The 27143-nt window shown below is 38.1% G+C and overlaps 1 protein-coding gene across 3 annotated transcripts; it reads left to right on the top strand.

Annotated features, from left to right (window-relative positions):
* The first annotated feature begins 156 nt into the window (after positions 1-156).
* On the top strand, positions 157-27089 carry aclyb (ATP citrate lyase b). Of its 3 annotated transcripts, XM_028029700.1 has the most exons (30): positions 157-314; positions 3015-3193; positions 3423-3545; positions 6189-6251; positions 7568-7758; positions 8282-8361; positions 8467-8597; positions 9231-9349; positions 9577-9713; positions 9986-10047; positions 10824-10941; positions 11190-11344; positions 12648-12741; positions 12954-13010; positions 13406-13435; positions 16011-16152; positions 16869-17037; positions 17115-17219; positions 17416-17612; positions 18590-18671; positions 18754-18864; positions 18943-19070; positions 19140-19233; positions 20111-20265; positions 21671-21821; positions 22859-23002; positions 23847-23960; positions 24272-24354; positions 25700-25776; positions 25863-27089. In XM_028029700.1, exons 2-30 carry the CDS (start codon positions 3038-3040, stop codon positions 25955-25957), a joined length of 3363 nt encoding a protein of 1120 aa, XP_027885501.1. In that variant the 5' UTR covers positions 157-314; positions 3015-3037; the 3' UTR covers positions 25958-27089. The 3 variants fall into 3 exon arrangements, with proteins under 3 accessions (XP_027885501.1, XP_027885502.1, XP_027885503.1); XM_028029701.1 differs by lacking the exon at positions 12954-13010; XM_028029702.1 differs by lacking the exons at positions 12954-13010; positions 13406-13435.
* Positions 27090-27143: the final 54 nt, after the last annotated feature.

Raw genomic sequence — 27143 nt, 5'->3', positions numbered from 1 at the left:
ATAAAAAGTAGGTCACCCATTTTGTTGGATTTAGTTGTATATTTTTAACCGTCGAACGTTAGTTTTAAAATCCAATGTTAATGTTTGTAATTAATGACTATGTGGGCGGAACTCACGTCACCACGTGATCATTTTTCAGCCAATCAGACGCGGGCAGAGACGTGTAATCGGTGGCCAGATTATGGTTCGACAGGAGGTTAGAGCTGCTAACAGAAACTGGCTCCGGTATAAGGCGAACGGAAAGGAAAAGCGGCGTTAGTTGTGGCTGGGGCGCCGATCCTTCACTTCAGGGAGGCGTAACGTTTATTCTCAAGGTAAATGTTGTTCCTCAGCTACTTTGCTTTCGCCATATTTTTTTATTATCTTGGGAGAGTATGCTAGCTAGCCTGTCAGCTCTTCGGGTTGTATGAGTCAGAATGCTGAGAAGTTTGAAACAGAACTACAGCCACTGACAGTAACATAGATACACTACGTGGACATGCTGGTTGTGTTTTTTTGTTAACATGTTAAGGTTTAAAGCGGTAAGTACGAAGTAATTCGCTTACAATTGTGAGAAAAGCAAGCCAGCCTTACCTAAAAGTCTTCCCCAAGCAGCTGCTATCTTTTTTGTTGTTATTTCTATCTTTATATATATATATATATATATATTTAGCTAACAAGAAAAAAAAAGCTAATGTGGTCATTGAGCTAACTAGCTGGCTTCCTTCTGAGTCAGTGGAGTGGGTGTGGTAGTCTGGACAGGAGCTTCATTCATAAGTCTTCACTATGTGTGGTGCAGCTGGAGAAGAACTGAAGCATCCACGTTTCTCCTCTTCTGTGGTTTCTGTGATGCTGCTGCCTCCGGTTTCAGCTCCCTACACATAAAACGCATCTACAGTGGTTGAAATTTCACGGCTTCGGACAATGGATTGGACATGAGTATTATGAAAACTGGGTCATCTGTCTGTGAAAGTTTGACAGTATTATGATGAAAGGCTTATTAGAAATCTTTTCTTGGTGTTTTAAAAGAAGCTGAAAAGAAGTCACCATAAAATGTTATCAGTGATACAGAAGCTGAGTGTATTCAAGTAGCAATAAAAACTAATTTGAGATACTTTAAACCTTGCCCTCCCAGTCACCAAATTAGTTTCTGTCATTAAGTTTGAGCTGTAAACCAGGAGCCTGAAAGCAATTTGTGCCACTATTTGTACAAGCCCAGGTGACCAAACAGGTAAGGCTGGTTACTGTTACTGGAGCAGCAAGATAACCAGTGCCAAGTGCTGTTTTTCAAAATAATGGTATTTTTTCCTCCTCGGGCTGTTGTGTGAGTTTATATGTGCTGTTCAGTGATTTACATAATAGTTGAGATATTTTCTTCCTACCTCCATTTTGTACAACTAAGCAAAAAAATATTTAATACTTAAGTGATTGCTTTTGAGTATTGTTGTTCTTGCTTAGGATACAAATACTCAAAATTGTGTAAAATGGTTGGATTGAATGAGTCCATAAAATTTTATTCTTGTAAAATCAGTGTAGCTCTTGTATGTACTTTGTTTACTTACTCTAACATTTTTGTCTCATGTACTCAAATTAAACCTCTTAAAATATGTGTCTGGCATACAAGAACCTTATCTTAGTCAGTTAATTTTGTTTATAGCTTTCTTTACCAAAAACATGATTCTTTCAGCTGCTGCACTGTAAAACCTTTGAAGGTGATTTGACTTAAATTAGAGTCCACCTGTTGCCTTGAAAATGCAGTTTAAGTCAACAAGAAAATTGTTTTGGCTTTAACTCAGAAATGTTGATTTAGCAAGAGACAAGTTGTCTAAACATTGTTTTTTTTAAGTTCATTAATCTTGAATTGTGAGTTTTAACTTAATGCAGCAATTTAAACTAAATAATTATTCCACAATATGCAAGAAAAAAAACTTCCCTCACCTTTTTAAAGAGCACATATTTATCTATTATTTTCACTCACGACATCAAGTTAAAATAACAATTTATTTTACTTTAGAATATTTTGAATTCTTATTTCAACAAAATGATTATCAAAAGTTCTGATCTGATCAGGAATTTAGTTAAATATCCCACTGAATTCTGCTAAACGTTTAATGTGAACAAGACATTATCATGAAGTTTTAAAATAAAACACAAGAGTCAGATCAATGTGTCTCAGGACACAAAAACATGCCGCTAAGCATTTTAGTTTTGTGAGTGTTTTTATGATATTGTGTCAATTCACTCCAGGTTGTCATGCAGTCAGAATCTCATTCAGGCCTTTATCTATTAATAAATTTATAAGGCGCTTTAGAACAAATTACAAGGAGATGAACAAAAATGTGGGCGATTTTAACTTATTTCAACTTAACTGTAATTTCTATCAAATCATTATTGTGTAACTTGAGGTTGATGAATTATATAATCGAACAGATTAAAACATTTAATTCTTAAAACAAATAATCCAGTGAAACTCCAGTGTTGGATGTGTTATTGCAGCATTCCTCTTGACTGTGAGATGACCCGTCCACATTTGGTTTTGTAACTGGATTCCTCGCTGTTTTTGCAGGTGCAGCAATTCAGTTCAGCAATGCATTCGAAGGACCTTTTGTTTCCGCCCTACTTTATTTGCTATTTTCTAAACACATTTTCTGTGTTGTTTGCACAGAAATCAACATTTGCACTTCGGTGTTCACGTGGGAAATTTGTAATGCTTTAGGAAACATGCTAGAATAGTGCTGAAAGTATTTTTTTTTCTAGTCAATGATTTCTTTTCGCTTTTATTTGTTTTGTGTTTTTAAACGACATTTTTCTGCAAAAGCACTTTGTTGTCTTGTTTATAAAACGTGTCTTGCCTTTCAATCAGTTTATTCTCTTTGCATATTTATAATTTTCTTCACTTAATGTATGTATTGGTCCCTCTTTTTTTCATTTTAGAGTCTCTGGTTCATCAGTTTTTTTTCATAGTTTTATTGCCGTTGAAAATATCTAATGTTGCAGAGACCTAACCTAACAGTGTTATTCTTCTTCCCCTGAAGTCCCTGTCCTCTCCACTGGTACGATGTCTGCGAAAGCCATATCGGAGCAGACGGGGAAGAAGTTCTTGTACAACAACAACACATTAGCTGCCCTACAGAACCGTTTCCGCTACGTTAATGTAACCCCTGCCACCGACTTGAACCGACTCGCACAGGAGCACCCATGGCTGCTGACTGAAGTAAGTCCACTTGTTCAGGAAGCTCCTGTTTCTTTTTGTCATGTTGTGAAATCACAAGGCTCCCGGAGTCTCATGTTCCTAATTTGCAGGACATTGAGTCAGTTCATGTCTAAAAGCCTTTTATTCTGCTTGTGTGAAACAGTTGGAGACTTGTTTTCAATTCACGATGGAGCCAATAATGTTTATGCGCCTTTTTCCTTGATGTTTTTTTTTCTTGTTCCTCCTGCAGCGGCTGGTGGTGAAGCCGGATCAGCTGATTAAACGGCGTGGGAAGCTGGGGCTGGTGGGCATCAACCTGGACCTTCAGGGAGTCAAGGAATGGCTTAAAGGTCACCTAATGAAGGAAATTACAGTGAGTCAACTGTTCTCCGTCTCATTTAGTTAGATGGTGACTAACCTAACAATTAAAGAAGCAGGAAATCTGCCAGTGCCAGTTTGGGTGTCCTCTGATCAGCCTTCCTGTTATCTGCTGGAAGTATCGCTCTCTATCTCTCACAGCCACAACAAACCGATGTTTCACACAGTGTTGTCTCTTCTCAAATATCCTCTCACACAGTAATCAGGGCTCCTGTGGTTACTTTAAACCACATGTGTCAAACTGGAGGCGCGTGTGCCAAATCTGGCCCGCTGTAGCTTTTTATGTGGCCCTCTGTACTCCAAATTACATAAGTAAGTCCCTTCAGTTTTTCACAAATCCTCAGAATTCACACAAAATAAAAATAAAAAATTCTGATTTTACTGCAAATTATTCTCAAAATTGTTAAACGTTGGGTTTAATTGTATGTTGCCTTAGCCTTACTTTGTCAAGTTACAGTCCGCGATCGTTACGGCAAGTGGTAAAAAGTCACATTTAACATCGTACATTATTGCAAATATCAGAAAAATTCCTTATACAGATTTCTAACTTGGCATCGCAAAATTTGTGATTTTGATTTCAAAAGGCACAAAAACAATCACAAGATCCAGGTGGGATTTATTAATATTTTAACAGTTAAATGGGTTTTATCAATACATTCAGGCCCTTTAAGAACATTCAGATTTTTGATGTGGCCCAAATGAAACTGAGTTTGACTCCGCTTCCTTAAACTTTGCCCTCCAAGTCACCAAATTAGTTTCTGTCATTAAGTTTGAGCTGTAAACCTGAAGACCAGCGCTGCCTGAAAGCAATTTGTGCCATTATTTGTAGAAACCCAGGTGACCCAACCGGTAAGGCTGGATAATTATAAAACTGGAACGGCAATTTCACCAAGATTGAAGAGCCACACCTCACCATTTCCTTCCTACCCCCATCCTGCACCCCTAAGAAAACTGTTTTGTACCCACATACTTGCATATTTGCATTTAAGATTTGTTTTTCTTGCTTAGTATAAATAGTCATAAAATTGTTCAATGGGTGATGTCACACCGTGTGAGAGAGGAGTTTCAAGAGCATAGGAAGAACCCCAAAATTATTTCACTATCGACAAAACAAAGTAGCAAAACATCCTTTTACCAGCACCTATTTATGACTAAATCAACTAGGCTTGTCATAATAATCAATAAATCAATTAATCTCACAATAAATTAAAACAAACTCAATCATTTCCATTGTCATGATTTATTGTTTCTCTTTTTTTCCTCTCTCTTTCTGCCAAAAACTGCATAATAAAAGTCTTCAGTTTGCTGCTTTGGTCTTGTGGAAAAAAACTATTTACCAAGCACTGTCAGGTGAAATCAATCAATCAGGTTTAATCATATATTGTGCACAATACAGAGAGCTTCTAGGACAATCAATAATGAAGCAGGTCTGGGTGAAAGGTTCTGCCAGGCAGAGACAACACAGGTTTTATACCAAGGTAAAGAATCCAAAACATGGAAGAGACAGCCTGGTTCCTTTGCACCTGCAGCAAAACGACTCCCAACCTTGTGTGTGTGTGTGTGTGTGTGTGTGTGTGTGTGTGTGTGTGTGTGTGTGTGTGTGGGTGTGTGTGTGTGTGTGTGTGTGTGGCCCAAACAGCTTCTTTTGGTGACAAGCATTTAATATAACATGATCAGCAGATGTTAACTTGTAGTAATTTTCCACCACAGTCTCAACAAGCCCATTTTTTAAAGAACATTTTGTTTACAAAGACTTCAAAATTCATTTTATTTGTCGTTTTGTTTATTTATTGTGGATATTTAAGATGTCTTCCAGTTCCAGTGTTAAATGTTCATTAGAATTTAAAGTTTACTGATCTTTGAGGATGTGTTCTTGTATTATTATTATTTTGGCATTACCATTATATTTCTTAAAGATTGTATCAAAACAACAATATTATCATTTATTGCAATAACTGATTTAACAATTTACCATCCAGCAGAATTTATCTTGACAGTCATAGAAGCAACACTAAACTGCTGTGAACAAATAAACTATGATAAAAGCATCACAGACACGAGAAACGATCCCATGTTGCATTAATTTACAGCCCTAAGAAAAACACTTAAAACCCATTTATAAACTAAGTTTTTAAGAATTAATTCTGACTAGTTTACAGTAACCCTGTGGTTAATCAGATAAAAAATGTTAATCGTTTCACAGCCCTAATAAAAATACGACCTTTGTATCACCTGAAAGTGTTTCATTTTCATCAGATTGCGCCTATCTGTGAATATCATACAGTGTAAAAGTCCAACGGAGACACAAATTAAAATGAGATTCCTGGTAAATGACGTAACTGCAGCGGTAAACTGCAGGTGCTAAGTTGTACAAATTGCGCTTCTTTAGCGGATAAGTTTCTTGCATATGATGGCATGCAATCCAATGCCGGAGTCAGTGGGCTTATGTTTAGACCTGCTCAGTCAGGAGGTGGGCTATTCTAGTCCACTGGACACCAAACCGGATTTCACTGTGGTGAAGATTCTCACTTCACCACAGAAAGCTGGCTGCTTTCCAGGGATTGTACGTTAACTTCCTGCTCAATTAGCCTCCTTTATAGCCAGGCTGAACTAACCGGAGTGTGTTTGTCTTCGACAGGTTGGAAGGGCAAAAGGTGTCCTGAAGAACTTCCTGATTGAGCCATTTGTTCCACACACACAGGTAAGGAATGCTGGGTACTCTAGACGCCGAGTCCTATTCAGGCCACACCCCAACGACAATGAATGCTGCTTGTACCTGATTTATAGGTCAGGACAGAGGTCACGCTAGTCTCTTTTGTTGCCCAACATTTTGACTGATGGTGTCAAAAATATTCTGTCATTTTCTATTTTTATCCCTCAGTTTTTAAATGTTAACATAGGTTATTTTGATGCCTTTAATTTATATTCAACAAGTTGGACAATCCAGATCCCATCACACATTAATCAAGCAGATGAACAGATCTAACTTTTTATCTGCAGTGATTAAAAACACTGATGGAACGATGAAATTAACCAACTCCTCTTAAATTATGAGACACCAGCAGCGCTTCCCCTGCTGCGCAGTCTTACAACTTCCTCCTGGTGGCATCTGGAGAATCTGAGCTACTATTCAAATCAAACCTAAAAATCCAACCCAACCCGGACCGAGCCCATAGACATTAATTCTGAGCCCAACCTGATTGATTTTAATTAGAGATAAACCTGACTTATTATTTTAATTAGGATTTTACTGCTTTCCTTTTTAGAGCTCCAGTTGAATAACTTCTCCCAGCTTTCATTTAACATCTTCCAGCTCCATTTAGATTTTCGTTTAGTGCAGGAAAAGTCGAGCGCAAATCTGACTGACAGGATTTTATCTCCGCAGCTCAATCAGAGCCGTGCGCTTATTACAGTCTAATTAACTCATTACTTAATTTTTTAAACAAGGCAAACTGTCTACTTCTCCAGTTGAGCAATAAAGACAACGTAGCGTTCTCTTTAGTTTTCTCTGCTCTGTACTGTAGGACTGTTAAACGCGCCAATTCAGCCAAAGCTTGAAATGGGCTTCTTAACCAGACGCTCGCTGAAGCGTCCTGCCCGTAACTCTTCAGCGTCAAAAAGATGCATTTAGTTCAGTGTCTGTCGCAGATGAAATTCAGAAGGGATGCTTTTTGGTATTGAGTGATTTAGTTACCTCAGCGCGATGTACTCTGATTACAGTTGAAAGTGTACAGCGTGTTTGCACCTTGCATAGCCAGGGGAGTGAACTGCAAACTGTCAAAATGACGGACGAGCTTCAGCTTTTTCCGTCAATTTAAAAAAAATTAATAAAAAAAATTACCAGTCTAATACGGAATGGTACAAGCTACCTGTGGGTCAGGATAAACGATTCGTCTCAGATTTCCTGAGATGAACAAACTGAGAGTTGAAAGCTGATGTTCATATTGACTTGCTCCATCACATCCTGTCCAAACACAGTGTGACGTGTTCGTTTGCTCGCGTGTTTAACTCGTACAGGATGAGGAGTTTTACGTTTGCATCTACGCCACGCGCGAGGCCGACCACGTACTTTTCTACCACGAAGGCGGAGTGGAGGTGGGTGACGTGGACGCCAAGGCCCAGAGGCTGGCCGTCGCCGTGGACGACAAACTGAGCGACGCCCAAGTCAAAGAGCAGCTCCTCACACACGTTCCCGATGACAAGAAAGAGTACGGACAAGTATTTGTGTCAATATTTATACTTTCTCTTCTGGGGAGTAAATATGGAATGCCAGTCATACCGAAATATGTGTTTTGTTGGTTTTTAGACCAGTGCGGAAGGAGTTCACAGATTATTTTTGATACGGTTCAGAGCTGAAAATAAATTTGACACCTCACCCATTTCCTCCCTGTCTTCCTTTATAATCTTTTGCTTTTGAGAAACTTAAAAAGAGGAACTGTTCCCCATGTGAATATTTTTGTGTAAGGAAAGAAAAAAGATTTTTAAAAAACAATCAAATGTCAAGATAACCTTTACATCCTGTAAGCACAGAGATTCCCAGCCTTCAATGCAGCTCTTCTTTCCTGCTAGATTTGACCTTCAGTGACATATTCAACCAAACATCTTTAAAACATATTTATCTCTTATAAACAGGAGATGTATGGTCAATGGTGTTCTCATTAAGATTCACATTCTACCAAAACCTTTCACTCCTATCCTTCTCTTTTGATTTTTATCACTTTTTTCTCTTAGTGTTCTGGCCAGTTTTATTGTGGGGCTCTTCAACCTGTATGAGGACCTCTACTTCACCTACCTTGAGATCAACCCTCTTGGTAAACATTTTATTATCTTATTTAGATTGAGTAAATCTAATGTTTTTTGTGACAATTAGTGGCTAGAATGTTTAAAAAAAAGTATAATTTCACTTCCCTGACCAGTCGTCACAAAGGATGGAGTGTATGTCCTCGACCTGGCAGGCAAAATTGATGCTACAGCAGATTTTATCTGCAAGGCGAAGTGGGGTGACGTGGAGTTTCCTCCTCCATTCGGCAGAGAAGCATACCCAGAGGTGAGCTCAACTATCCTCCTCAGGTTCCTACCTTTGCTTCACTTTCATCGTTTTAACTATTAATGACTACCGAGGTGTCAGGTGCTTATTTGTTTATTCATCTTCTGAGGAGATTTATTTATTTTACAGACACTAGCAAGATTTAGGGTGCATTCACACCAGCCCGGTCTAGTCTGCTTTAATCAGACTCTAATTTAGGGGTTCATCAATTTATCGGCCAGCTGATTTATTGGTGCCAATTTCCTTAATTTTGGGAGATTGATGATCAGCTGATTTTTACATATGAAGCTGATCTTATCCGCTGATGTTATCTAGCTTGGCAGAGGTCTAAGAATCAACCACTGTCCTCTTTTGCTCTCCGGTAAGGAAGGTTTGACTGACAGATTGTGTTGATTCCTTCAGTAGTTCTTGGTGCAGCGCCCCCACAGGCGACAGGGGGAACGGGTTTTTCAGTTAGTTTGGGTCGTTTGATTCGGTGCAGTTTGAATGCGAACTACAGTTCTGAAAATGTAACAAATGTTGCAATTTTAACCCCCAATCAAACCAAATCTACTGGACTATCAGATGTAAAATCTGATAAATGGTGTTTGTCAGTAAATGTCTCTGTCTTTACTGACATTTTTATAATTTCAGGAAGCCTACATCGCAGATCTGGATGCAAAGAGTGGAGCCAGTCTGAAGTTGACCCTGTTGAACCCTCAAGGCAGGATCTGGACCATGGTGGCTGGAGGAGGTGCCTCTGTGGTCTACAGGTAGCTCAGTCACTTTAAACACCTTATGAGCTTCTTTATTTTTCTGGTAAAACTGCATTTTTGCTACAAGTACACATACAGTTTTACATATTTCACGTTTTGTCCTTCCTCTTTGTGGCTTGAAATTTGAAAGCATCTCAGGCTTGTATGAGATTTGTTTACAGTTCCTGGTACCACTTCACGTTTTCATCATCTGATCAGTAACTGAATGTTTTCTTTGTTTTTAGCGACACAATATGCGACTTGGGTGGCGTGGATGAGCTGGCCAATTACGGCGAGTACTCCGGTGCGCCGAGTGAACAGCAGACTTACGACTATGCAAAAACCATCCTGTCTCTGATGACTCGAGAAAAACATCCTGAAGGTAAATACAGATTAAATTTTAGCTGGTTTTCTAAGTAAAGGTAAAAAAAAAAAAAAAGGCTAGCGTTGAAACGGCTTTAGGAAAATCAACTTGTTGTGGATAAACCAGATATTTATTATTGATAAGTGGGGAGAAGCTTTCTTTTTAAATAATTGCTTTCCTAAGATGTCATGTGGTCAATATTCAGAGTGGATGTTGCTTTGCTCTCTGCATTTTAGGTGTCAGATTTCATCAAGAAATGTCTGGATTTTAATTTATTTTTCTCCCCGCAGGGAAAGTGCTGATCATAGGAGGAAGTATTGCAAACTTCACCAACGTTGCAGCTACATTCAAGGTAAAACATGTAAACAGAGTTAGTTATATCAATCACACTTAGATCCCAGGATCTAAAATCACAGGAACTTCTGTCATTTTTAATTTTAAACAGAAGAAAACAACAGTATTATCTCTTAAGAAATATATTTGCCAAATTAGAGAAGTTAAGTCCGTCAGAATAAGCAATTAATCAATGAATTGCATGATAAATAAAAAAGAGCTCAAAAATTTCATTTCTATTTTTTGAAGGGAAATTTTGTTTAGAGACATCATAATACATTTAATTTATAGTTCCAGTTGTTTGTTTTTTATTTCTGTTATTTATTATTTTGGTTTTTGTGCTTTGGATATTTAAAATATCTTCAAGTTTGGGTGTTAGGTGGTGTTTATAAAATTAAAAACATTGCTCTTTGAGAGGCCAAACATTGCACTATTTGAAAATATTCCAAAACAATAATTACTGTGTCAGTTTATCGCCTGAAGGCCTACAGAGAGGTGAAATTTTTATAAAATATTTTCCAGCATCAAACAAAAGTTTGCAAAAGTAAACGAGACCTCTTCAGCCGCTTCAGTTTTTCATTAGAAGTGTAAATGTATTTTGCATTTGATTTTTAATTCTTTAATGAAAATTATGTGCTACTTTCTGTGGTTCATCAAACAAAATCTTAACAGTTTATATTGAAATCTGAGTTTACTGTTCTTGAAGAGGTTTAATCCATATAACCGTCTTTATAGATTGAACTGCTTTCACTTTTGGACACATTTTAGTGCTGAGCTGCCCATTTCCTCCCTCAGGGCATCGTCAGGGCCATTAAAGATTACCAAGGTCCTCTAAAGGAGCACGAGGTCAGCATATTTGTGCGGCGTGGCGGGCCCAACTACCAGGAAGGCCTGAGGGTGATGGGCGAAGTAGGTGAGTTTAATTATTTAGCGATGCATACATCCTTGAAGATGAAAACCAGCAATCAGGTGTGTAGTCATGGAGTCTGACCCGAACATTCAGAGTCACATAAAGACGGTTACAAAGTCGGCCTTCTATCACCTGAAGAATATTTTCAGGATTAAAAGGACTAATGTCCCAGCGAGATCTAGAGAAACTCATCCATGTGTTTATCTTTAGTCGTGCCGATTACTGACGATACATATTGTTTGTTTTTAAAGGGAAGACCACAGGTATTCCTATTCATGTGTTTGGAACTGAGACTCACATGACGGCCATCGTCGGCATGGCTCTGGGTCACCGGCCGATCCCCAACCTGCCTCCAGTCGCCGTCCACACCGCAAACTTTCTCCTCAACGCCAACAACAGCCCCATGGTATGTTCACTTCATCTCCATAGCTTCCTAGTGCAGGAACTATTGGTCAGTTATTACCGTATTTTACGGACTGTAGAGCGCATCTCATTATAAGCCGCACCCACAAAGATTAAAAAAAAAAACAGGAAACGTACAGCAGCAGAGGGCTGCGTCCTAAATCTGCTATTAAGGACCCAGCCCTGCGTCTCCAACGCCCATCCATGGATTCGTTCACGAGCTTACGTACAGCACAAGTACAGATCGATGGCAGCAGCTATCGATCTGTACTGCCTCGAGGAATTTTAATAATCGAGGTACTCAAATCACTCAAGGAATCGTTTCAGCCCTAAACTGATCATTTCAGGTGCTCTCTTAATTTATATTTAGAAAAAAATCATCAAGCTATGGCTGATTCCAAACATTCAGCTAATATTTTAATAAATTAATGTTTTCCTTCTGCTTTTTTGTTTTATGTTTTGCTTTGACTCTGATAATTCAGATTGCCCTTCAAGGTCGTCACAGTTTAATGGTTTGCACGAAAAAACTTCCAGAGTGATTTAATTTTCCTTCATAAACTACGCACTTTGCTTTGGATGTCATCAAATTTAATGATGATTGCTTCAGCTGCTTTTTATCCCTCTGAAAAATGAAAGCTGTTTGAGCAGAAAGCCGCACCAAATGGAGTCTCTGTTTCACTGTGAGGTTATGCAGTTTTGCCACTTTTTAAAACATATTTTCCATTTTTGGACCTTGCAAAATGAGCATTAGACATAAAATCCCATACAGTACAGAAACAACATGAATCGGGACATGAATTCAGTCTACGAGTCTTGCACCAGTTTTTTATCTCTAATTTATTTATTTTATTTAACTATATTTATGTAGTAATGCATTTACCGTTGAGCTGTTTTTGAGAGCTGAAGAAAAGGTTATTAAAAATCTACTTTATGGTATTTAACTCTGGTATTTACAGGATTTTCTGAGTCCAGTCATGCAAGTTTAATCTTTGTATCATCGTTGAAACCAGTTTGTGCGGTTTTACTTTGTCCAAGCAAGAACAGACTTGTTAAATATTAAGTGATCTTTCTTTTATATTAGATGACACCATGAGGAAATTTTACACAGTAAATGTTTTATTTGTTTATTGTGCAAACTGTTTAAAATTAGTTGCTAAGGTGTAAAGCATCATTTACGCAGGTTTAAAATGAAGCAGTCAGTACAATCTGAGTGTAACTGGCTGAACTTTTCTTAAGAATCTCCTGTTGCGCTGCTCTTTTCAGTCGGTTCTGGTTCCATTAAATAGTTTCTCCCTGCTGTCTCTCAGACTCCGGCTTCATCAAGAACGGCTTCGTTCTCTGAACCCAAAACTGCAAATGACGTCACCCCACCCAAAAACTCGAAAGCAGGTCTTCCACCAGGTATTTATGACTGAACCAGTCCCACATATTAATCACTTATAATAAGTTGTTTGTAATTTGTTTAGCTTTTTTTTCTCATTTATCTAATTAATTTTTTTTAATCTTTGCTCCTTTATCCCTGCAAACTATTTTTTGTATTTTTACCCCTTTTTTTCTTGGTTTTGTTGCTCCAACTGTCCTCATTTATGCTCTTCCATGCTTGTTTCTCTAAGAATCTCTTCATTCTTTACTGTGGCCTCTGAAGAATGTGGTCACAGATGGTTGGAAAGGTAAGCGAGAGGTGTGCCATGCTCTCACTGCGATCGGCTGCATTTTTAGGCTTCACATTTACACAATGGTGCCCCTACATGTTAAAATCACTTAATTTTACTATTAAGATTTAGAAAAGTTGTTAGACTGGTTCGATGCCAGCTAGCAGATCTAGTTTTTTAATTTCAAATCTTTTAGATGTTCCTCCTTGCAGCAGCAGAGAGCCACGGCTTGTAGCAGCTGAGCTTTGCACACTCTTTCCTCTGCTGTGCTTTTAAAGGGTGTGTTTGCAGACATGATGCAGTTCCCACTGCATTTTAGGAGTGTTAATGAGTGCAGAAAAGCCAGACTCAATTATTTTTGTTTTTCTTTCTTTGTTTTTATTGTCGTAATTTCTGTTCCTGTGGTGTTGCAGAAGCTCAAGCTTCTTCGGTCTGCAGTGGAGGTATGGATAGATGTGAGAAACCTCCAGCCCCCCAACCCTTTTGTTAACCTTCATTTGCCCCCTTGCTTTCTGTTTATTTTTAAACTGACCTTATTTTTTCATATTCAAGTTAAACCTAATGCACTCCTTCACATTGAGTGGAGGTTTTTACCTTTGCTTAGTTTTTAATGCTTAGAAACTGTAAAAGAAAGTTGACCGAATTAGAATAGTGCAGAAAACAGGATGTGGTTTCTTTAAAGAAGCAGTATGCAACTTCTATTAAAAAAAAAATATATATATATATATATATATATATTTTTTTTTTATGTATTTGTTGATACTGTCACTATGTTGACAGTTTAATCTGCACAAAAATCAAGCTCCTTTGTCTGCTCGAGGTGCTAACTAGCAACAACCAATCAGAGCCAGGAGGCCGGTCTTAACGCCGTCAATCACCCTACTTAACATACTGCAGCTTTAAGGCAAGCTTCATCTAAAAATGTCCCCAACTAGTCAGGCATTATGAAAAATCTACAAACACTTTCATCTGTCTTAACTTCTTAAAGATCAGATATACAGAAGGTAAAGAATTTGGAGACTGACTATTTTTATTTTATTTTTTTTTATTGCTGCATGTTGTATGCATTCAATCATGAACATTTTAATGCTAATTGTGGAGCTTTGTAAAAATGCATTGAAAGAGACTTGATTCATGTAAAACAGGAAAATAAAAACTTAAGTCCTTAAGTTTGAATTGAATGTGAACATTCTCAAAATAATGTATACAATTATTATACACCCTTACTGATTTTAGGACAAAAGCTCCTCTGCAGGTTTTACTTTAAACACACATTAACTGTCATCAACAAGCTTCTGATATAATTAAAAATAAATATTTTAGCCGACAGATCGATATGTATAATTAAACGCTAATTATGGTATAATAATGGTGAGGGCATCTGAACGAACTGGATGTGTAGAGTCATACTTTTTGAAACGGCACAGTTGTATAATGAAGTTTATTGAACACTAATATGACATGAAGATAAAAAGATACCTTGCATATGTTCCAGAGTATTGAAAGTTCTCCTGAGCCTCAGAGTTTAGATATTTACATTTTTAAGATCCTGTATGGTTGAATCTTTCTAAACCTTTTTAATGAATGGTGGCAGCATGAAACAGTTTTATTTGCGCTTTAGATGGGCAAAGCATAATTTAGGTCACTCAGCTTCTTCAAAACTGCAAATTAATTTGACAAGTTTGCTAATTATATCAATTTCCAGGAGGTACTTTGACAAAATACTGACTTTATGTAAATTGAAACAAGCTCTGAAATGTAATATAGGAGAAAAATTATTAATTTGTTCCTTAAAATGCTACCATTGTATGTTCAATTATTTGCCCAAGGAGCTTTAAGATAGTAAAGATGGCTGTTTGAGAGGAGATGAAACTGATTCTGCCAGAACAAATTAAATGTTAGCTCCTAGAAACGTCTGGTTCCCTGCTAACTCAGTGTCAGCCCTCCAAGGGGGTTGGGTTGCTGACGGAGCAAATTCACCTGCACTGATGTTCTGCAGAGAACAGGTAGAAAAGTCTGAGGGGAGAATATGTAATTTAACAATATTGCTCATTTATGATTGTGAAGTCTCTAATGAATCCCATTAAAGGTGTGGATATGGCTGTGTTCACACTGCAGCCGGAAGTGACCCAATTTCATTTTTTCTTTCTTTTTTGCCGTAATGCGACCAGTATCTGAATTTCCATGACACCCTGAACAACACGGGTCGGATTCTTTTTGAATGCGACCCAGGCCACTTGGATATCCGATACGCATCCGATTCAAATCTGACCTGAGTCTGAACGTCCAGGTCTGATCCATCCGACCTGAACATCATTAACACTCAACAAGCGTCACTGTTCTGTGTCCTGATGCGCCCAAGCGGGAAGAAAAACAACAAACCTGGCGGACGATAATGAGGATTAAGTTGTTAATATCCTGGCGGACAACAACTTCAAAAATCATAAGCTATGCTCCACCGTTAGCATCCATGTTTACACTGAGCACTTCTTCTTCTTTATGGCAGTTGGCAAATCACTGCGCACGCTCTCTATGTGTGACGTTATTGCGCCCTCTACTGTGCATGCAGGACACTGTCAGGTCGCTTATGGTTAATACTGGACATCACATACAGGTCACCTATATTTGGAAGTATAAACGCTCACAACAAAAGAAAATCCAATTTGACAAAAAAATTGGAATTAGATCACTTCAGCCTGCAGTGTGAACGTAGCCGTGTTTTGTATTTGCTACTTAAATGATTGAGCTGAGAATGTCTGGCAGTTGATACAAATTCCCTTTTTTAAGGTGGCTTTGGGTGTAAAATTGCTTTTTGAAGTGGTTTTCTGTGTTGGTGCGGTGTTTTTCTCCACCTCCTCCATGTTTGTCCTCGGACTGAGATCCCTCGTGTGCTGCTTGTTGACGTTCCCATCGCTGCAGTTTTCCCAACTTACCTCAACTCCCATCCTCTTATAACTGGCAATGCTCCTTTTTAAAATAACAGTGTGAATGTTTATTTTATTTATTTATTCCTACCAGCCAAAGCAACCACGCTGTTCAGCAGTCACACCAAGGCCATCGTCTGGGGCATGCAGACCCGCGCCGTGCAGGGCATGCTGGATTTTGACTATGTGTGCTCCCGAGACCAACCCTCTGTGGCTGCCATTGTTTACCCTTTCACGTAGGTTTCCCAGCATGCTCTAGTTTATAATAAAACAAGTGACTGTTTAGCAAGAAATTGAGATTTGTTTTAAGTAAATAATTCCTTCATATTGGTGAAAAAGTGCTAGTTTCATTCGCAGAAAAATTTACTTGAAAAATCACTTGTGAAATACTCTGCCAATGGCACTAGTATTTTTTATCAATATTAATGAATTATTTACTTAAAACAAGCTCCTATATCTTCCTAAAGGGAGGACTAGGAAGGACTAATCTTATTTCAAAAGCACTAAGACTAGAAACTGGACCAAAATACTTGGTAAGATTTTGTATTTTTGCAGTGAGGTAGAAAACGTTGCAATCTGACACGACAAACTCGGAATGAATCGCCGCAGTTGAACTAAATAACATTTCAACTTGAAGATGTAATTTTATTTCATCAGTACTTATTTAAATTTTTTTTAATCATGTCCTGGTTTTGCATTTTGGGCATACCATATACAAAAGGTGATGCCAGGACAGATTTGCTGCACAGAAAGGATATCTTAAGATAGTATCCTAATTGTGTGATTAACTTTATTATAGCAACTCAAATCAACAAAGTATAATAATGACCAGCAGCATTAAATTTCAATTAGAAATGCTTAGCACAGTTGGTCTACAAAGAGTTACCTTCTGATTTGTGGAAAAGTTTAATGAAGTGGAAACTTTCTCATGTTTCTGTTTTGTATTTCTCAGTGGAGATCACAAACAGAAGTTCTACTGGGGCCACAAAGAGATCCTGGTACCTGTCTACAAGAACATGGCCGACGCCATGAAAAAGCATCCCGAAGTGGACGTCATGATCAGCTTCGCTTCCCTGCGTTCAGCTTACGACAGCACGCTAGAGGCCATGCAGTACCCACAGGTACAGTGAGAAGCTGTGAGTAACCGAGTATCCAGACAAATGTGCATCAATCTAACGTTTGTCTGGGATGTTTTCAGGTTCACACCATCGCCATCATAGCTGAGGGCATCCCAGAAGCTCAGACCAGGAAGCTGATAAAGATCGCAGACGAGAAAGGCGTCACCATCATCGGTCCTGCCACGGTACAGAGCTTAAACACACCAAACATGCCAGTTAAAAACCAACAAGGTCTAAAACTGTGTAAAATAATTTTTAGTCCTTAAATAATAGCAGATTTTTTAACCTAGGTTCTCCAAAATTGTCCCAAAAGGTCTCAAATTTAAGCTATTGAAACCAAAAAACCCTGATTGAGTTGCTATGTTTCATTGTGAACCCCAGGTTGGTGGGATCAAGCCAGGTTGTTTTAAGATCGGCAACACGGGCGGCATGTTGGACAACATCCTGGCATCCAAACTGTACCGTCCTGGTAGCGTGGCGTACGTGTCTCGCTCTGGAGGCATGTCCAACGAGCTGAACAACATCATCTCTCGCTCTACAGATGGCGTTTATGAAGGCGTAGCCATCGGAGGAGACAGGTACAAGCACCTTCTTTTAAATTATCCTTGGACATTATTCCTTGAACAGGTTAAAATACTGTAGGTCTACACTGCAAAAACACAAAATGATCCAGGCTGTGGGCAGATCTAATCTGGAAAGGTAGATTATTCCATAGAATAGGAGCAACAACAGAGAAAGCCCGATCTCCTTTTCTCTTAAGTCGAGTCCGAGGAACTTTCAGTAGCAGCTGATTATTTGATCGTAAAGTTCTGGACACAGAATTAAATTTCAAAAGATCCTGAAGGTAAGGAGGAGCTAACCCATGTAAAACTTTAGAAGTTGTTAAAAGAATCTTATAATCTATTTGATAAAAAAACAGGCAGCCAGTATAAGGAGGCCAATATGTGCCTTACCAAGTAATTACCAAGTAATTTTGGTCTAGTTTCTAGTGCAAATATCTTGGTACATTTAAAGTAAGACGAACTAACTTAAAACTAACTTTTCATCAAGATATAGAGGTTGGTTTTAAGTAAATCATTTCTTAATGTTGATTAAAAAAAATTTCTGTTGGTAGATAAATTAACTTATAACATGGGGAAAATTGTCTTGTTACAAGTTAAATAATCGGTCAATGGAACAAGAACTTTTTCATCAATATTAAGGAATGGTTTACTTACAACAAGCCTCTAAAAGTTGCTGAAAAGTTACCTGTAAGTTAGGTTTGGCTTATTTCAAGTTTGCTGAGATATTTGCAGTAGAAACAAGACCAAAAATACTTGGTAAATTTTTGTTATTTTTTTCAGTCTAAAAAAATCTGTCCGTTGTGGAACTCTGCTGAGGTTGCTAGGTAACGGACTAGGGTTGCTAGGTGAGAGGTTGGGGTCGCTAGGTGAGGAGCAGTGGCTACTAATATGCAACTTTATATTCCGGAGGTTTTTAGAATTTTTAATAATAGGTCCCCTTTAAAAGTGGTGATTGAAACATGAGGTGGAACTAAATATTTGTTGCTGTCCAGATATCCAGGTACTACTTTCATGGACCATGTCCTGCGCTACCAGGACACTCCAGGGATTAAGATGATTGTGGTACTGGGAGAGGTGGGAACCACTCCAGTAATTTCTCGTGTTCTTGATTGTTTGTGGCAGCCTCTCATTTCTATAATCTTCCTCCGTTTCTTAGATTGGAGGCACAGATGAATACAAAATCTGCCAGGGCATCAAAGACGAAGTAATCACTAAACCCGTCGTGTGCTGGTGCATCGGAACATGTGCCACCATGTTTGCTTCAGAGGTTAGTTTTAACTGTATTAGCAAATAAAACGGCTTATGAGTGAAAACTGGGTTCACCGGGTGATACCGCCACCTGCAGGTTCAGTTCGGCCATGCAGGAGCTTGTGCCCACCAGGCGTCAGAGACGGCAGTGGCCAAGAACCAGGCTCTGAGGGACGCCGGCGCGTACGTACCGAAGAGCTTCGATGAGCTGGGCGATGTGATCAAGTAAGGAATTAATAATTTTAACAGTGATTTGTTTTTTGGGGCTTTTACTAACTGTATGCAATGGAATAGGAGGGTTTATGATGATCTGGTGGCCAAGGGCACAATCGTTCCTGCACAGGAAGTCCCTCCTCCGACTGTACCCATGGACTACTCCTGGGCTCGGGTGAGAAACCTTCAATATTTGATCAAGCGTAAACTCAAGAGGGATGTAATGAGATCTTTTAGCACATAATTTAATCATATTAAAATGTGACTCTTTGTGGGTAAAGTGAAGGCATCACCTATTTGCCGTGACTTCAATTTGAAAAGAAAGTCCATAACATGGATCTGTAAAGAGCAGAAGAAATAAAACTGGCTTAGAGCCACAAATATTACACAACCCTTTTAGAAAAACACAACTTTTGATGAGGAAATTTGTAATTTTTAAACAAATATTTTATTCCTATTTTTTAATTATTTTTCTTTTAAGTCAAAAAACATCAAAAACAAGTTGTTGGTTTTTTTTTATTATTTTTCCTTTTGTTGGAAACAAAGATACAATCAACACTCTTTAGCCTTAAATCAATCCAAAAGGAAAATTTGCCAGAGCAAAAGATCAACAAATGTTTCACATTCTCTCCATCATATGGTTTTCTTTTTTAAACACATACGTAACAATTATTGTGAAAACTAATCAGAAAAAAAATGTTTTTGAAAGATAGTGGCTGCATTGTTTTATATTGGATGTTTATATTTCCAAATAGTTTTCAGCCTAATAAGAAAAGTGGATCTAAATAAAAATTATTGGTAATTTTAGTATGAATCTGTTGAAGTTAAGTGCAATTATGCCAAGAAAAAACAGCAAAATAGCTAAAACATGCATTTGTTATTGTATTATATATAATTTTTTAAATCTACAGTTTATCATTTTTAGCCAAAGTTTTTAATAGTCGTTATAAAGCTTAGATAAATAAGCATCAGTATATATTTTATACTGGTGGTTTACCAGTACAAAGTGTTGGAATGATCTGTTTCTTTTATTAATTTTTTTTAAAAACCAGGAGTTGGGCCTGATCCGTAAGCCTGCCTCCTTCATGACGAGCATCTGTGACGAACGAGGCCAGGAGCTCATCTACGCCGGCATGGCCATCACGGAGGTGTTTAAGGAGGAGATGGGCCTCGGAGGAGTTCTGGGCCTGCTCTGGTTCCAGCGCAGGTGGGTGTCATGAAAACTGATGGAAAAAGTGATGTTTGTCTTTTGTTTTTCCTAGTTTGTTCCCAGAACAGAGTTCCTAAAGTCTGGCAGTTGATCCACGGAGGGGCTTTTCAGGAAAACCAAAGAAATATTCTAGACTTGATCCTGTGCTGATTGAATATTAATATTAAATGAACGGCTCATGTTCTAATTCCAGTTTTTCCTGTCTTCTCAGTTTGCCCCAGTCGGTTTTATGTGTCCCAGTTTAGCTCCGCCCACTTGACAGCCATCATGGCCTCACCTGCCTGTTTACCTGAGGTTACACAATTTGCCCTTCCCATTTATCTTTGGTTTAGCTGGTTTGCCTCATCTGGCATGCAGCCATGTTTACTCCACCCACTAGTAGACATGGGTGGGTGGAGTAAACACCTATTTTAAAACTTTTTTCATATATAAGGCGCACCGCATTATAAGGCGCATAGAACAGACGCTACAGTAGAGGCTGGGGTTACGTTATGCATCCATTAGATGGAACTGCGCTAAAGGGAATGTCAACAAAATAGTCAGATAGGTCAGTCAAACTTTATTAATAGATTACAAACCAGCGTTCTGACAACTCCGTTCATTCCCAAAATGAATAAACAGCTGTTTGATTATTTCCCCGAGGTAAAGTCAGTGACATGGTATTTGTTCGTGACACAGTTTATCTTTTAATAACAGCAAGGTGTAACATATAGTGGAAGGGAACTTTTCCTCGATTCAATAAACACGTAAAAAACAGTCTGATACTGTTATGGTAAATCAAACGTTAGTGCAATCACAATATATATCCACTTCCGCACCATTGATTCGTTCATGTTAAATTCTCTCGCTGCTGCTCTATTCCCGTGTTCTACTGCGTGACTGATCGCCTTGAGCTTAATCTCTGCATCGTAAGCGTGTCTCTTAATAGGAGCCATTTTGGGGTCTTTACACAAAACCCAGCATGCACCGCGCGCTTCTTCTTCTACAGGGGAAAATGAAGTCGGCGGCTGCTTACTGTAGTTGGTGATCTGCTGTGGCTCAATATTGGTCCATATATAAGGCGCACCGGATTATAAGGCGCACTGTCGGCTTTTGAGAAAATTGAAGGTTTTTAGGTGCGCCTTATAGTGCGGAAAATACGGTATAATAAACGGTATAATAAATGCCCAACCCTAGTGTTAAGTTTTCTGTACAAAATTACATTTTATTAGTATTTGAGAGTGTGCTTTATGCCGTTATTAATATATTAATTGAAAAGTATTTAAATATTATTGTCATTTATCGCAGTAACTACTGGGACAATTTATCATCCTGCAAATGTATCATCATGTCAGATTTACTGAGAACTGATCTGGAAAGAGTTGAAATTTGAACATTTAAAGCCGTTTGTTTTTGTGTTCAGGCTGCCGCGCTACGCCTGTCAGTTCATCGAGATGTGCCTGATGGTGACGGCTGATCACGGACCCGCCGTTTCCGGCGCTCACAACACGATCGTCTGCGCTCGCGCTGGCAAAGACCTCATCTCCAGCCTCACGTCTGGGCTGCTCACCATCGTCAGTAACTGCTAAAACGTCTCGCATAATCCAACAATTACTGAAACATTTCAACTTAAAATGTCAGAAATATCTTGGCAAACTCTTTGTTTATCACATTGGGTTACAAAAAATTATTTTTGTAAGTTGTTTGTTTATTTTTTCAACTGACAGCTGAATCCAAAAATTGCATAAATTTTTCTCAGTCAGGTTTTTATTCTAATTTGATTTAGAGAAATCCAATCTTTTGACATTATCAGTTCGTTTCTGTTAATATTTCTCATCCAAAAAAGGTCTTAGAAGAAAATAAATTGTTTTCTAACAGAGTGTATTAACTCTTTATAACCTAATTTTAAAATCTCTGCTTATTTTAATTGTGCGCAGTTCTTTAAATGTCCTATGAGTAAATGTATATTGCTAATTTATCCATAACAACTGGAGCTTTCAATATGTAGCAGCTATTTTTGCAATATTATTTTGCAATCTGTTAAGAGAGTCCATCAGATTAATTTCACTCCCTGCTACAGCAGGGGTGAAATTACCGTAATAATCCAATATCTGCTGGAAAGTGCAATGTCTCCCCTTTCAGAAACTGTTAGAATTTTTCAGATAGCGCAACATATGGCGGGATTACGGTACTGCAAATTTGGCTGGATACGCTCAGCCTAGAAGGGTTAAAAATGTTACAAATTTCTGTAATAAACACTGATAAGGGTAATTATGTGTAAGCTGAACATTACGTCTTCATTGTGGAAAATTAAGGGCATGAACTTCCGTTTCATTGGCTCAGCAGCAGGGAAATCTCTCTAGAGTCCAACTGCAATCAGCCAGCATGACAGCATCCCAAACTAATATGTAGCTCAGTTCAGAAAGTTGACCTGATTGGGCAAAATCAATGTGATTTTTGGATCCAGGGCATCAAAATTACCCTGAAATAGTTGGAAAAACCCCAGACAGTTTTTTGGCTGTTGACCAGTTTCATTTGCATTTTGTGTTTTGCTTGCAAGAGCATAATTTCTGAAATTTTCTGCTAAAACAAAACCTATTTCTGTAATCAGGGGGATCGTTTTGGAGGCGCTTTGGATGCAGCAGCAAAGCAGTTCAGCAAGGCGTTCGACAGCGGCATGCTGCCCATGGAGTTCGTCAACAAGATGAAGAAAGACGGGAAGCTGATCATGGGCATCGGCCACAGGGTCAAATCAGTAAGAACTAACTGTTTTCAACGATGTTTTGTTGTTGTGGACTCTTGATTATGACTATTAACTAGGTCTGTCACAATAATCAATTAATCAATTAATCGCATGATAAATTAAAACAAGCTCAATAATTTCCATTGGCATAATTTATCATTTATTTCTTTTTTCTCTTTCTACCAAAAACTGGGAGATAAAACTCTTCAGTTTGTTGTTTTAGTCTCAACTGGCCCTTTTTAGAAGGACAATTTTGTTTACAAAAACGTAAAAATTAATTTTATTTGTTGTTTTGTTTATTTACTTTGGATATTTAAAATGTCTTCCAGCTCCATTGTTAAATGCTTATTAGAATTTAAAGTTTACTGCTCTTTGAGAATGTTTTCTTGTGTTTTTGCCATTATCATAGTCAGGGTTTCCCTGCGTGTATTATAAGCCTGGCGGGCCGCCAGGCTTTGTGGTTTTTAAAAAAATGTTTAAAAACATTTTTAAGACTTCATAGTTGGTGTTCAGGTATTACTCTCCCAATCTTTCAATAACACATAATTATCAAGTGATATTTTGAAATTTCCTGTCAACTTTAAAAAGTTTTTCTCTCAAAAATGAGATGAAAAAATTATGAATGACTGCTCTGGCATCCACCCACTGAGCTTAGCAGGTTTTCTGGGGGAAACTTTGCATTATATTACTTAAAAATAGTCTAAAGAAAACAATATTGTCGTTTATTGCAATAACTTCTGGAACAGTTTGTCGTCCAGCAGAATTTATCGTGACAGGCCTAGTATCAGCGGTAATTTTGAAGAATCGAAGCGACTGTTTCAAACAGAAAACTGAATGCAGCTCATTTTTCTTTTAGATCAACAATCCGGACATGCGAGTCCAAATACTGAAGGACTTCGTGAAGCAGCACTTCCCGTCGACCCAGCTGCTAGATTACGCACTAGAGGTGGAGAAGATCACTACTTCCAAGGTACTTCAGCAAGGCTGGAAAAAAAAATATGTCTCATTTGGTTTAATTGGTATTTTGATGCTGAAATCTATTGAAGGAGAATGTATTCTTAATTGCCAACTTGTTTTTATCTAAAATAAAATCAAGAAAAAGTCATGTCCTAAATTAACTTGAAATGCTCAATTTAGCATTGATTGAAAGGTTTATTTCAGATTTCTACTGATGTACAATTTTTATTGCTTTTATTCTTTTAAAACCAATAAAAATTGTGGTATATAAATGATTAATTACAAAAAAATAAACACTTTTATTGATTTTTTTTCTTCTTCTAGAAACCCAACTTGATCCTGAATGTCGACGGTTTTATTGGCGTTTCCTTTGTGGACCTGCTCAGAACCTGTGGAGGCTTCACACGGTAAGACGATACAATCTGGATAGAACCAGAAATCCAACTCCAGTCCTCAAAGGAACGCGTCCTTCAGTTTTTAACAGCATCTCTGCTCAAATGCAGCCGCTTCAAATGGAAATGCAAACCGAATGTCACAAAATTCTGCAGAGGTTCTGCAAATGAACGGTTACTTAATTCTGGTGTTTTAAGCCAGAGAGCTGAAACATGCAGGACGCCGACCGTTCAGGAGTGACTGTGGACGGCACTGCAGTAAACAAGTGCAACATTTTACATCAGCACAGAATAACTTATTTATGTGACAGAATGTGTAGCTAAAGGTTTTTGGTTTTTTTTGTATCAACCAACTGAAAATTGGACATCAAAAACTGCTTGACAAGTTGTTGCTTTTTAACAGAATTTAAACCAGGGGAAGCTAAAACTTGGTGGATTTTAGTAGGACATATTTACAAATGTTTTTCATCTTTAATGCAAAATGTTTTTTTTCTTTTTATGTAGTTTTGACTTGAGTGTGTTCTTTCAGCAAATATATTCCATCCATCCATCCATCCATTTTCTGTTCACCCTTGTCCCTAATGGGGTCGGGAGGGTTGCTGGTGCCTATCTCCAGCTACGTTCCGGGCGAGAGGCGGGGTACACCCTGGACAGGTCGCCAGTCTGTCGCAGGGCACAGCAAATATATTGATTACTAAATTAGTTTCCAATAACTGATTATCACAAATAATTTGCTATATTGTTTCAGCCCTTATTACTTAACATAAGTGGTATTCCAGAATTAAACTGTAGTTTTAACCAAATAAATTGCCTCCCTGCTGTGCACAGAAATATTTATATAAATGTTTCTACCAGGATGTTTTGAAAAATTCAGATTTTCCACACTTCCTGTAGCTCGTAGAATAGACTTTAAAATACTTTGTGCGCCTTAGCACCACAATACATTAAATATCTGCTGTTGTCATAGCAACCTTCCAGACCTCTCAAGTCTTCTGGTTCTGGTTCTGCTCTGCATCACCAGAACCAAACGAGGAGAAGCAGCATTCAGCTTCTATGCACCACAAATCTGGAACAAATTTCTAGAAAACTGCAAAACAGCTGAAACACTGACTTCCTTTAAATCTAGACTAAATACCCACCTGCTTGGAGTTGCTTTTGAAACTTGATCATAAAACATTAATAATCAATAATCTGATGTGTAATGATGGCAAAAGTTAATGTTTAAATTGTTGACTGTGTGTTCTATGACTTTCTGTCTTTATGATGTAAAGAACTTTGAAATACCTTGTTGCTGAAATGTGCTACACAGATCAAATTTGATTTTGATTCCTTTCTTTCTCACCTGATAAACTGGTTCTAGGGATGAAGCGGACGAATTTGTGGAAATCGGCGCTCTGAACGGGATCTTCGTTCTCGGCCGTAGTATGGGCTTCATTGGTGCGTCCCATTCAATAAAAACAAAAAACAGACGCTGCCCAGGGTCAAACTATCCTCTTTATAATAAACCTTTTTCTCTTCATAAGGGCATTACCTGGACCAGAAGAGGCTGAAGCAGGGTCTGTACCGCCACCCATGGGACGACATCTCCTATGTGCTTCCTGAACACATGTCCATGTGAACATCTCATCCTGGCGCTCGCTGGCTGGCGTGACGGAAACGTTAATGGGTTGGGAGCCATTAACGTTACGGTTAATGGCCGCCGCTGGAGGGAGGGGGCGTTAAAGTACTCACCAATTAAGAATCTGTTTAGACATTTTCATTTTACTTTTTAAAAAGAAAAGGGGAGGTGGATATTTTTAGATTTAGTTTAAGTCTAAAAACATTTAGATTTAAATATTGGGGTATTTAACAAATTTAGACATGCAACTTATTCTTTTGTTCTTTTTTGGGGAGAAAAAGGTCAAACCAATGGACTGTATGAAAATAAAAATTAATAGACTTAAGTAGAAAAGCAGAGAAATCTGTTTTTGGGGAGCTGATTTAAAACATTGTATTTCCAACTGGCTGGAAAATCTGGATTGTTAAATTGCACGAACAGCAGCCAATATTAAAATCTGTTCAAGCTCAGCAATACAGTAATGCTTTTTGTACTACTTATGCACATTAGCCATCATTCACTGTAATTAGTTTTTTCTGTGTCAGGCTTTTTTTTTCTTTTTTTTTTTTTAAACAAGTGCCGAATTGAGCTTTTTGGTTTTATTAAGCGCCGCACCTTAGCAAATTTTTTTTCTTTTTTTTTTTATCTTCTCTGGATTTGTCACCACTATCCAAACCAAAGATAATTTTGGTGAAATGTTTTTATTGAAACATCTGTTTATAAAAGTGAAGAATCATTGTAAAATAAGGGAGCTGAACATTTAAGGAGGTAAAGCCTTTCCTGGAGTAAGAACCACGTTTACAGCCCTGATCGGTCCATGAACGGTTGGATGCTAATGTGAACCAGACGCTTTAGTTGCGCTGCGGTATCTGAAGAACTTTGTCACAAACCGGTAACATGTAGAAAACCAAGTGCTTCATGAATGAGTCCTGAGAGTCCTGCAGGAATGTTCGAGGCGAGGGAATATGAAAGCAGTTTGCCTTATTTGTGGACGACATGCAGCTGATTAGTCCCGACCAACCTGTACCATTCTGTAACGCCTGCTGTGTTCGGTCTTTATTTTGCTTATTTTATTTAACTGTGAAAACTGCTTTGTTTTTGTAATATGTTGACACTTAGTGGTATGATAATAAAGAAATTATTTTAAACTCTTCTTCTTCTCTGGTGAGTTGTTTTATGTTTTGATGTTAATCCGGGGTTTTAATTT

The sequence above is a fragment of the Xiphophorus couchianus genome, chromosome 10, assembly GCF_001444195.1.
Source record: "Xiphophorus couchianus chromosome 10, X_couchianus-1.0, whole genome shotgun sequence".
NCBI classification, from domain to species: Eukaryota; Metazoa; Chordata; class Actinopteri; order Cyprinodontiformes; family Poeciliidae; genus Xiphophorus; species Xiphophorus couchianus.
This window is presented reverse-complemented; position numbering and strand designations above follow the sequence as displayed.